Source organism: Alexandromys fortis, unplaced genomic scaffold, assembly GCF_014885135.2.
Source record: "Alexandromys fortis isolate MF-2015 unplaced genomic scaffold, M_Fortis_MF-2015_v1.1 scaffold_55, whole genome shotgun sequence".
In the NCBI taxonomy this organism is placed as follows: domain Eukaryota; kingdom Metazoa; phylum Chordata; class Mammalia; order Rodentia; family Cricetidae; genus Alexandromys; species Alexandromys fortis.
The window spans coordinates 2,766,477-2,778,538 of NW_026067936.1; the positions used below are offsets into that span (position 1 = coordinate 2,766,477).

Consider the following 12,062-nt stretch of genomic DNA (forward strand, 5'->3'; position numbering starts at 1 on the left):
ACATCACTGCTCAGGGAGGAAGAAACGCTGCCCGCTATCGCACGCCCGGAACGCCTCTTTCTGTGGACGGACACGCGATACCGGAAGTGGGTGGGGTAACCTGAAAACGCTTCCGGCGACTAGCGGCAATTGAGTTGTTGGTGAGCGGCGGGTTCCCGTCCGCGGCCCGCCGACGGGCGACTGGACGCCCTCGCCCACCGGTGCAGCTTTGCCTGAGTTCAAAATGAACTATATGCCCGGGACCGCCAGCCTCATCGAGGACATCGACAGTGAGTAGCTCTCCCCGGGAGAAGCCTGGCGTGGGACCCTCTCTCGAGTGGGCTCCCCGTGAGTCCCGGGCCCCGGCAGGGTGGTCTGCCTTCCCGGCCTCGGTGCCCATCCCTAACCTGCCTCCTCTGGCCCTGGGCACCAGCTGTGGAACGCCTTCCGAGGGGCGCAGCATCCGACGTGCAAACTGTGAAGTGGCCCAGGCGACTTCCTCCGCGTGCCCTGTCTTTCGCTGCAGTGTTTCCAAGTTCTCTTTGACGGTAGATGGACGAGAGTTGCTCCTAGGAGGGCCCACCAAGACCCGAAAATGTGAAGACAGCAGCAGTTGAATTTAATTGGCGCTCAGCGCAGGCTTTCTGTTGTGGAGCCACTTGCGGTCTGCTCTTTCTATGAGGGTCGTTAGTTCTTTCAGATTAAAGCTGTAGTAGAGACAGGTGTCGGACGTAATAGCTGACTTTTCTAGAAAGGCTAAGTCCCTTCACACATTTTTTTCTGTTGGACAGTTTTGCTTTTACTGAAAATAGGTCAGTACTGTACAAACCAAGAGGATGCAACCTCATCTTTTTTGTTGGTTTGGGTTTTTTTGTTTTGTTTTGTTTTGTTTCGAGACAGGGTTTCTCCTTAGCTTTGGAGCTTGTCCTGGAACTAGCCCTTGTAGACCAAGCTGGCCTCGAACTCACAGAGATCCGCGTGCCTCTGCCTCCTGAGTGCTGGGATTAAAAGTGTGCGCCACCACCTGACCACAATTTCATCTTCACCAAATCCTCTGGAATTGGAGTTATGGACTGTTGTGAGCCACAGTGTGGGTGCTGGGAACCAAACTCATCATCTACAATAGCAACAAATGCCCTTCTGAGCCTCCACTTTAAATTTTCCCCCTGAATTCTCCTCCCACCCTGAATTCTTACCTTTGTATGATTCCTTAAACCGCCCTTTTTTTTTTTTTAAGTTGTGTTTTGCTATTGTGGTGGTGGTTTGTGACAGGATTTCTCTGTGTGACAATTCTGGCTGTCCTGGAACTTCCTTTGTAGACCAGGCTGGCCTCCAACTCAACAGAATCCACCTGCCTATGCCTCCTGAGTGCTGGGATTAAAGGCATGCACCACCACTGTCTGGCTTTTCAAATAGTATTTTTAAGCAGCATTAAAAAAAAAAAAAAAGATGTGTATGTCTGTGCGCTGTGTGCTTGTCTGGTGCTGGGGAAACCAGAAGAGAACATAGCATCCTCTGACACTAGAGTTAGAGGTGGTTGTGAGCCACCTTGTGGGTGCAGGGATTCGAATCTGGGTCCTCTGAAAGAGGAGCCAAGTCTCGTTAAGTGCTGAGCCATCGCTCTAGTCTGTAAGCGGCGTTTTAAAATCATTTTAATCCTGTGACTTTTCAAAAGCAAGACAATTTATACAGCTTCAAACAAGTACAAGCAAAAACATTAATTCCCCAGAGTCAGATACAGGGATTAATACAGAAGATCAGAAAAGCAGAGAGGCCAGCCACTACAGAGTTCTTTTACCTCTCCCAGTGCTCAGACTGCACTGAGCTCTTGTATTCCTCTCTCCCCCAGCCACGTCCCTTCCTATCTCCATCTCCTTCATGTTGGGATTAAAGCTGTGGGCCAACATCACCTGGCTCTTTGAGACTGGATCAGTTTCAGGTGGCCCAAGGTGGTCTTGAACTAACAAGAGATCCATCTTGTCTCTTTCTCCCAAGTCCTGGGACTAAAGGTGTATGCCACACTGCCTGGCCTCTAGTGGCTTAGCTCTGTACTCTGATCTTCATTCAGGCAAGCTTTGTTTGTTAGAACACAAACAAAATATAACTGCACACATACATACACACACGCACTGCATTCCTTCTATCTCAGTGTCTCTAAAATTCTGAAATTATAAGACATGGGCCACCATGCCTGGCTTGAAGTTGTATTGTTTTTAAAAGATTTGTTTATTTATCCTTATGTGTATTTTTTCTGAGTTTTTTAAAGATTTATTTACTTATTGTTTCAGCATATATGTTTGTGCCTACATGAGTGATGAATTTTTATGCAGTGCATGTGTGCAGGATACCAAAAGATGCCCTGGAACTAGAGTTACTAGAGAGCCAAACCTCGTCTTCTGCAAGAGTAGCAGTGTCCTCAACTGATTCTTTCCAAGTTCTCTCTGCAGCATTGTTCATTGTATTCTGTATTGGGTTCTTTTTTATACCCAATTTGTGTTTGTTTTTAAGTACGAGTTTATGTGCATCATGTTCATGCAGTAACTGAGGTTTTAGAAATTGTGAGCTACCTGATATGTGTGCTGGGAACTGAACCTGGGTCCTCTAGAAGATCAGTAAGTGCTCTTAACTACTGAGCCGTCTCACCAGCCCTCAATTGTTTTCTTGGTTTCTCTAACACTAGTTCTTGCTAATCTTCTTATCTCTGGACATTACTGTTCTCTCAAACAGGTGGTTTGAGTTGTTTGGTCCGTTTTCTCTAAATCTGTAGACATTCTAGACATACTTGAGCATCCTAACTCCTATTTTCCATATTACCAGTCTTGAGTGTTTTCTTATTCCTTTTGAAGTTAAAGCTTGCCTCCAATACTTTTCTTCTAACTTTAACTCCTGTTCTTTTTTATCTTTGAACCAAATGTTAATATACTACTTTTCCCCTTTATGCTTAATTTATTTGTTAGATTTCTCTAATCTTTTTATTTCCACTTTCCCTTTCTTATATCCAAAACTTATCCTTCAAGGTCCAACTGGGATACGTGTAGTTTCTTTCTTAAGTCTTATTTAATTAAGATTTGCTTGCCTTTTGTTTTTTTTTTTTGTTTTTTTTTTTTTGTTTTTTTCCCCCGAGACAGGGTTTTTCTGTAGCTTTGGAGCCTGTCCTGGAACTGTTGGCCTCGAACTCACAGAGATCCACCTGCCTCTGCCTCCCGAGTGCTGGGATTAAAGGCGTGCGCCACCACTGCCCGGTGATTTGCTTCTTATAATATTTAATTGTAGCCTAATATGACTGTAAATTCCTTTAGAGAAGAATCATTTCTCTTCATATAGAAAGTACTTTATGCTGAGAAGTAGGTGATGCACACTTCTAATTCTAACACTCAGCAAAGGCAGCCAGTCTCTTAAGTTTGAGGCCAGCCTAGTCTACACAGAGCACATTCCAGGGCAGGCAGGGCTTCACAGAGAAACCCTGTAGGTGTGGGGAGGCATTCACTGCTACATCTGACCTGGTCTACGGACTTTAATTTTGAGGTAGACATAGTGAAACATGCCTTTAATCCCAGCATTTGGGAGGCAGACACAGGTGAACCTCTGTGAATTCAAGACCGGCCCGGTCTACAGAATAAGTTCTAAGATACCCAGAACTACACAGAGAAACCCTATCTCAAAAACAAACAAACAGGGCTGGAGAGATGGCTCAGTGGTTAAGAGCATTGCCTGCTCCTCCAAAGGTACTGAGTTCAATTCCCAGCAACCACATGGTGGCTCACAACCATCTATAATGAGATCTGGTGCTCTCTTCTGGCATACAAACATACATGGAAGGAATGTTGTATACATAATAAATAAATAAATCTTTAAAAAAAAAAAGAACAAAAAAATCCTAAAGTGCTTTTTGCATAGAATTAAAGAAACGAATGGTTAAAATCTTGCATGCTTTTCTAATAGGTGACTTATTTGAATCCTTAAAGTTATCTGTCTCTTCAGAGCACCCCCCCGCCCATTTTCTTAGCCACTTTGGTGTGTCCTTCATCCTGCTAGCATGTTGTCTTGTATATTACTCTGCTATATTATCACATGAGGTAGTTTTCTTGTTTTCCTGCTACAATAAATACCGACTCATAAGGTTGATGACTTTCAGACTTCAGAATAGTTTAGACCGGTGGTTCTCAACCTTCCTAATGCTGCGACCTTTTAATACAATTCCTCATGTTGTGGTGACTCCCAACCATAAAATTATTATTTTTGTTGCTACTTCATAACTGCAATTTTGCTACTATTATGAATTGTAATGTAATTATCTGATATGTGACTCCCATGAAAAGGCCTTTCAACTCCAGAGGTTGAGACCCATAGGTAGAGAACCCCTGGTTTGGATAGATGACTCAGTGATTAAGTGTGCATACGCCTCTGGGGGGGCCAGAGTGATGCCAGCAGCCACAAAAGTGGTTCACTGGGAACTGCCTGTAACTCCAGTGCTAATGAATCTCATGCTGCCTTCTGGTTTGTACATACATGTACACAGACACAAGCACAATACATATATTTTGTTGTAAAGCTTTTAATTGAATTTCTGTTCTAAGCCATTATCAAATCTTAATATGCCTGCATTTCTTTAGTTCTTGTTTGAGCCCTTCCAGACTGCTTAGTGTCCTCTTCTAACTACAGTACTACTCTGAGTCTTCCAGGGCTGATCTCATCTAAACCCCAGGCTGCCTAGTCTTTCCTCCCATGTCTTACAATGAATTCCACCCTAAATACATTAGAAGAGCGTCTGGTACAGTTTAAATGCTATTAACTGAATTTTTATTGTTACTATATGAGCTCACTGAAACTGACAGTTTTCGTTTTAAAGATCTTTTCTCCTTTCCCCAGAAAAACACTTGGTCCTACTTCGTGATGGAAGGACACTGATAGGTTTTTTAAGAAGCATTGATCAGTTTGGTATGTATTCTTACAATCTTACTCTTTAATTCTATTGAATTTTTTTGGTATCACTTTATATTCAGATTTACTTATCTCTAACTTTTCTCATGGGTCAGAAAAATAGAACTGTTTGGGGTGAGTAAATTGTTTTCAAATTATGATTAGGTGTTTCAGAAGCTTGTATATTTATGAGTTTGTATTCTAAAACTGGTTTTCACTAGTGTTTTTATTTTCCCCATTAGAGGGAGCCAAATGACAGAAAAAGTTAGTCTTCAAATCATTTCCTGGGTAATCCCTCCCTGTCCAGAGAAAATAGAGTAGAAGCCAATTCCTGAAACTTGCTGAGAGAAGTAACTCAATAGTTTACATATTAATATACCAGATTTAGGAGAGTAACTCAATAGCTTACATATTAGTGTACCAGATTTAGGAGAGTAACTCAATAGTTTACATATTAGTACACCAGACTTAGGAGCCAGTCTTCATTTTGCAATCTGCATTTTCTGAAGTAAGAGATTTGTTTCTCAGTTCACACATTGGTAGGTCATGATCTGCTAGATCACTGGATTTGAATGTGCGGGAAAATGAAGCTAAAACACCAGAATTCAGAAGATACAAACAGCCAGCCACGCGCCTATAGTCTCATACTTGTTAGGCTGAGGCAAAACAATTACCTTGGAAACAGATCAAGAACCATCTCAAGCCAAAACAATAAGATCCACACATCAATTTCTGTTTTACTTCAAGTAAGACAAATAGTACTAATTGAAAGAAGAAAAATATCCCTACAGGTTGGTGTTCTAAATCTTAAGTTAAATTCATCAGTGTTTCGAAGGGATAAATAATGAATATTGAGATTACCAGGTCCAATTATCTGACAACGGCGAAGAACGAATCTTGCTGTGTCATAATCTATAAAAGAAACATTGGATTGCATGCATCATTATTACTGAACAAAAATTAAACCTCAGTGAAGTCACCACATACGTATATTCACACAACAAAGAAAAATTCTCTTTCCAAAAAAGCAGAACTTTAATCTTGACAATTGTTTAAGCTTAGGTTTTCCAGAGTTCCATTCCTTTCTATTTCTCTAGGGACCATGTTGATACTAGCAGTTAAATAATACAGAAGTAACTTATTTCTACCATCATTCATTCATTAGCCCAACATAATGGGAAATACTCTCTACTTGTTTGAACATATGGTGGCTCCTGTCTATAATCACAGCATGTATAAGAGGTTGGGCAGGAGAATCATCTCAAATTCTGTAACAGCCTGGATTACATTGTGATTTCTAGGCCAGGTGAGACTAGAATGAGACCCTACCTCCCCCACCCCCCCACCTCAAAAATTCTCCTAAATGGTTTGTTGTAATCAATGAAATTTAAAAATAGCTAAATAATTGAATCTGTTTCTTCTCTATGTTCTTGTAGCCAACTTAGTGCTGCATCAGACCGTAGAGCGCATTCATGTGGGCAAAAAGTATGGTGATATTCCTCGAGGGATTTTTGTGGTCAGAGGAGAAAATGTGGTCCTACTCGGAGAAATAGTAAGTGAAAACTGTTGAGCTGCTGTGGGTCTGGGCACTGATGCTAGCTGGTTTCTTCCTGAGTTCAGCAAGCTTCACACAAGAACCTACCAGATAGGGAAGCTGTAGTTGCCAGAGCAACACTACAAAAGGTAACTAACCATCATTCCATTGCCTTTTTGGCATTTTAAAGATTTAATCTCACTAGCAGAATATTGTTGATTTTAGCTGATAGAAAACAATGTTGTTGGTTCTCACTTTGGTAGCACATATACTAAGTTTGGGATAATAGAGATTGGTGTGGCCCCTGTGCATGCATGACACACACATCTGTGAAGTGGTCCCTGGTTTTTCATCTGGAAAGGAAGAAACAGTGTTGCTGGGTGTGGTGGCTGTGTCTATAATCCCAGCAGCTGGGAAGCTCGGGGAGGTGGAACTCCTCTAGTCTGAAACTAAGCTGTGCTCCATAGTGAGTTCCAGGCCAGCCTGGGCGCCAATATAATAAATACCCTCTTTCAAAAGAACAAAACAGCTGGACGGTGGTGCACACCTTCTATCCTAACATTTGGGAGACAGAGGCAGGTGGATCTCTGTGAGTTCAAGTTCAGCCTGGTCTACAGAGCGAGTTCTAGGACAGCCAGGTCTACACAAAGAAAAAGTGTCTCAAAAAAACCAAAAAAGAAAAAATAACAAATACATTGATCATTCATGTAATTTTTAAATCATCTAATAACAAGACGTTATAGACTTTAAATTATATGTTCTATTTATAAAGGTATAATTTAGAACTGGGAGTATATCACAATGGTAAAATCCTTGTCTACCTCTGAAAACAAGATTTACATGTTGGAATATTTCAATTATTTAAATAATTGGTTAGGAGTTGGAGAGATGGAGAGAGTGATTAAGAGTACATACTATTCTCACTGAGGGCCTGAGTTTGGTTCCCATTTCACAACTGCATATAACTCAAGCTCCAGGAGATCCCAGGATACCTCTGTTCATATGCACATATCATCCCCAACAAATACATAATTATAAAAAACAAATAAAATAATTGGTTACAAGTAGTTTTTTGTGGCGAAGCTAATTGACAACATTTGAGGAAAGTATTGTATAGATTTTTAAAGGAAAAAGAAAACAATAGGTATTGGAAAAGTTATTCACTGAGGTTTCAAAGTGAAACTCAAGACCAGGGAGGAGAGTGGAATGTGCCAGGAAGACCAGATAGTGAGTGGAATGTTAAATTGCATCTGAAGTATTATTGCTTGCAATGTTTGTGTATATACACATTAGAAGATGATTATAATTGTATGTGTTTATATATACATGTATGTTTGAAGCATTTAGTTTTGTTTTTTAGTACTTTATTTAAACTTCAAATCCTATCGTGTTTGCTAGCAAAATCAAAGTCCCTGTGAGACTTTGAAATTCAGAATAGGGCAGGGGATGTTGCTCAGAAGTGGGTGCTTTGGTAGCATGTATAACACTACAAAAGAAGAGGAGGAAAGAGAGGGAGGACTATGAGGTGTGCCTGTAGGTCAGAGGAAGTAACCTTGGGTATCAGTGCTCATTTTGCACCTTATTTGAGACAGGTTCTCTTTCCACTGTGTACCCCAGGCTGACTGGCCCTCCAGTGCATCTATTTTCCCAGCTCCCTGTAGGAGCACTGGGATCATAGGAGTGTACTACTGTGTCCAGCTTTATGTGGGTCCTGGTCTTCTCAAGTGCACAGCAAACATTCTGTCCATTGTGTGTTAACCTGACTAACATGGGACTTGCTGTGCACGCTGATGCCTACCTCTGTGTGTGCATTCTAAGTGGTATATGTTGTGCAGCAGTGTTACTGCCTGTCTGTCTGCAGGAGGCTATTTCAGCCTTATCACAGTTAAGAAAAGCAGTCCAAGCTACATACTAGACTCTGTAAGTTTTTGTATTCTGGCCTTCATGAGAATTAGTTCAAACCTACCTATTTTGCAGGACTTGGAAAAGGAGAGTGACACACCCCTCCAGCAAGTGTCTATTGAAGAGATCCTAGAAGAACAGAGGGTAGAACAGCAGACCAGACTGGAGGCAGAGAAGCTGAAGGTTCAGGCCCTTAAAGATCGGGGCCTCTCCATCCCTCGAGCAGATACTCTGGATGAGTACTGAGTCCTGTGCTCTAGAGAGCAAGGGCTCTCACCCAGTCACCGTTCACATTTGACCAGACAGAGACTGTCAACGTGAAAACTGATCTTATTCTTTCACATATGCCAACATGAAGAAATCATGTGATTTTGTTTTTTTTAACAAAATAATTGTATATTTCATTTTGCTTTTCTGTTTCAAACAGTTCATTCTGTAGCCCTGGCTGACCTTGAACTCACTATGTAGACCAGGCTGACATCAGCTTGTGGGATCACAGGTGTGCTCCACCATTGCCCTGCTTTGTGGTTTAGAGAAACAGTGGCTTGTGGAGCTGAGAATCACGTCTCGGTATTGCTTTTCTTATCTCAGAGTTTACATTTCTTTTCAAAAGATATTTCCCTTTTACTGTAAATAAAGAATGAATCTCTTGTGTCATATTATTTCACAAAATAGAGTTACCTCTGGTGAAAAGACAGTTCCCTGCTGCAGAAGGTCCAAGTATGAGGTCCCCTGCCATCACAGTTCCAAGCCATCTGCTCGGGAAGACGTCTTTTCTTCTTTTCTTTTTGGTTTTTGGTTTTTCAAGACAGGGTTTCTCTCTGTAACAGTCTTATCTGTCCTGGAACTAGGTCTTGTAGACTAGGCTGGCCTGGAACTCACAGAGATCTGCCTGCCTCTACCTCCCAAGTGCTGGGATTAAAAGTGTGTGCTACCACCGTCCAGCTGGAAGACGTATTTTCATACTGTCTTGTTGGTTCCCCATTCACATAAATCTGATCAAGTTTCAAGATTAAGAAGGGATTTTTCAAGGAACTAGTTACAACAGAAACCTCTTGTTTAAAAAAACTTAAATCACGCTTTACCCACAACTATTCTAAACTATTTTTCATAAGAAAGAATATTTTCATAATGTGCTCTGTTCTCAGTCTTGTTAATTTAGCTAGGTTTCCAAATCCTTTACACTTAAGTTTGATCATCTTTTGCTGTTTAGTAACTACTGACACCACCGTGCGGACTTTTTGTTGGAAAATAATAATTATGTAGTAAGTGTAACTCATGACACTTGAAAAGCAGTGTCGTTAGTAGACAACAGGCAGAATGAGGAATGAAGCAACAGCAGAAAAACTGGTTAGTTGGCACATTGAAATGCTTCTCAGTAATTTAGTTATCTGAGATACTTCCTTTCTATAATCTTTTGACAATGGGAGTCTTCCATAAGATCTCTGTGGACTATTTTATACTGTAATATGAAATATACTTGGTTTATGGTTTTAGGTATTTAAAAATTCTGCCCCAGATACCTGTAGGCCATTTGGATGTTAATTCTTCATTTTTGGTTGGTTTTACAGTAGATAACTATTTGAAGAAATTGTTGTCCTTGGACTGAGGATATAGCTCAGTAAGAGTGCTTAGAATGTGCAGGGTGGGTGCCAGGTGGTGATGGCATGTGCCTTGGGAGACAGACAAGAGCACCTCTGAGTGTGAGGCAAGCCTGGTTACATAGTCCCAGGACTACATAGACCCTGTCTCAGCCAAATCATGTAGCAGAGTGGAGTTTTCTGTCTGCTCCGTCTTGCAGCCCCAGCATCTGCATGACGCCTGGAACAGTAGGTCTCACTGGGAAGCTGTTGAAGCCAGACTGGCGATGGCAGTGCACACCAGGGCGCAGGAGGATCTCTGAGTTCGAGGCCAAGTCTGGTCGACAGAGCAAGTTCCAGGACAGCCAGGGCTATTAAACCGAAACCCTGTCTTGAAAAACAAAAGACAGATAAATGGGTGAAAATACAGTGGTCACTTTCAAGTTGACTCAGACATTTCAGAGACCGGTAGTGAGCCAAAAGGTGAGGTCAGTCAGGAGGTTAGAGAATTACACAGAAGATGTTCCCCAGGACTGCCTTAGCTGTAGGCCACAGGCCTCAGGTGAATTACACAGATGTTCCCCAGGACTGCCTTAGCTGTAGGCCACAGGCCTCAGGTGAATTACACAGATGTTCCCCAGGACTGCCTTAGCTGTAGGCCACAGGCCTCAGGTGAATTACACAGATGTTCCCCAGGACTGCCTTAGCTGTAGGCCACAGGCCTCAGGTGAATTACACAGATGTTCCCCAGGACTGCCTTAGCTGTAGGCCACAGGCCTAGGGTGTAAAGAATTTGTGTCAAAGTATCTGAGGACACATCTGGAGAAGCAAGGGTCAGCCAGGGAGATAGGGCCCTGTGGCCAGTGCTTGCAGCTGCCTTCCAGGGAGCAGCTGCAGTGTCCACCCTTCACCTTGCATGGCGTCACTCCAGAGACTCATGTCCAGGAGGTCTTGACATTTACCAAGTGGCCTAGAATCCAATGCATATTTTGAGCTAAGTGGGTTTACGCCTGGAACTTCTAATTACCAGGGAAGTGGAGGCAGTGCCAGCCTCCACAACATAGCGAACTCCCTAGGCATCTTAAAGAAGGCCTAGAGAGATGGTGCAGGTTCAGTGGTTAAGAGCTGTGGCTACTTTTTTCCAGTTTGGTTCCTAGCACCCACATAGTTAACAGTTCACAACTGTTAACTCCAATTCCAGTGGACCTGATGCGCTCTTTGGGATTCCATGAGCACCTGGCACACAGATGGTACACAGAAATACATTGAAGGCAAATACAAAGTAAAAATTTAAAGAAATAGCATGCTCCCTGCCCCCTAAGAAAGTCAGGCATGGTAGCACTGGCCTTTAATCCCAGAACTCAAGGGGCAGGCAGGAAGAATGGGCTGGGGTGATGAACCCATTAATCTCAGCATTTGGGGAGGCAGAGGCAGGAGGATTTCTATGTGGTGTTCCTTTCTCCCTCCTGTACTGCTAAAATACCTCCCCTTGGAGTCCCTGTGAATCGTATGGTCATACTCATAGGATCATAACTGTAGAGTCTTAGGGGACATTCAGTGTCAGCTGGTTGAGTATTTAATGAGGTTCCCGTTTCTCCTCCAAAGCCTTGCCCCCTCTCCCTACCTGCTCTGTCCATCTGGTCTCCTTCCATGTAGGCTGTGCTGTAATCAAAAGGGAAAACCAGATTTAGATGCCCAGGATCTGAGGACATTCCCAGACCTTTCTTGACCTTTTCACTCAGAGGACCAGCAAGAGTTAAATAGTCATGCAGCCAGGGAAGGAACAGAGGCAAGCCTTGGCCCTGGGGGAGGTCATTGGACACCCCCTCCCTGAGTCAGTGGCTGCCTCTGACATCAGCAACAGCTGTATGCCTCAGTGTTCCAGTCTGCCCACACTCCCCCCTCCTTCCTCTGAATGCCATAATTCTCCACAGAATAGCAATAGCGGGACCTTGAACATTATCTGCGCGGCTTGTCCCACGTAACCCCCTCCCAACTCCCTAGCACCTTAGTGGAAGGCAGATCCACGTGTGTCTGAGGCTGCACGTGTACCAAGCAATAGGTGCGGAGAAGCTAGGGCAGCCAACACACACTGCCTAAGCACAGGCTGCAGAGGAACAGCAGGCCTGTCTTCCCTGGGACTCCCT

General features: G+C 42.9%; 1 protein-coding gene across 1 annotated transcript; it reads left to right on the top strand.

Moving 5' to 3' along the window:
• The first annotated feature begins 71 nt into the window (after nucleotides 1-71).
• Nucleotides 72-8,992, top strand: Lsm1 (LSM1 homolog, mRNA degradation associated). The gene is made up of 4 exons (XM_050146795.1): nucleotides 72-269; nucleotides 4,849-4,917; nucleotides 6,336-6,451; nucleotides 8,411-8,992. Exons 1-4 carry the CDS (start codon nucleotides 224-226, stop codon nucleotides 8,579-8,581), a joined length of 402 nt encoding a protein of 133 aa, XP_050002752.1. The 5' UTR covers nucleotides 72-223; the 3' UTR covers nucleotides 8,582-8,992.
• Nucleotides 8,993-12,062: the final 3,070 nt, after the last annotated feature.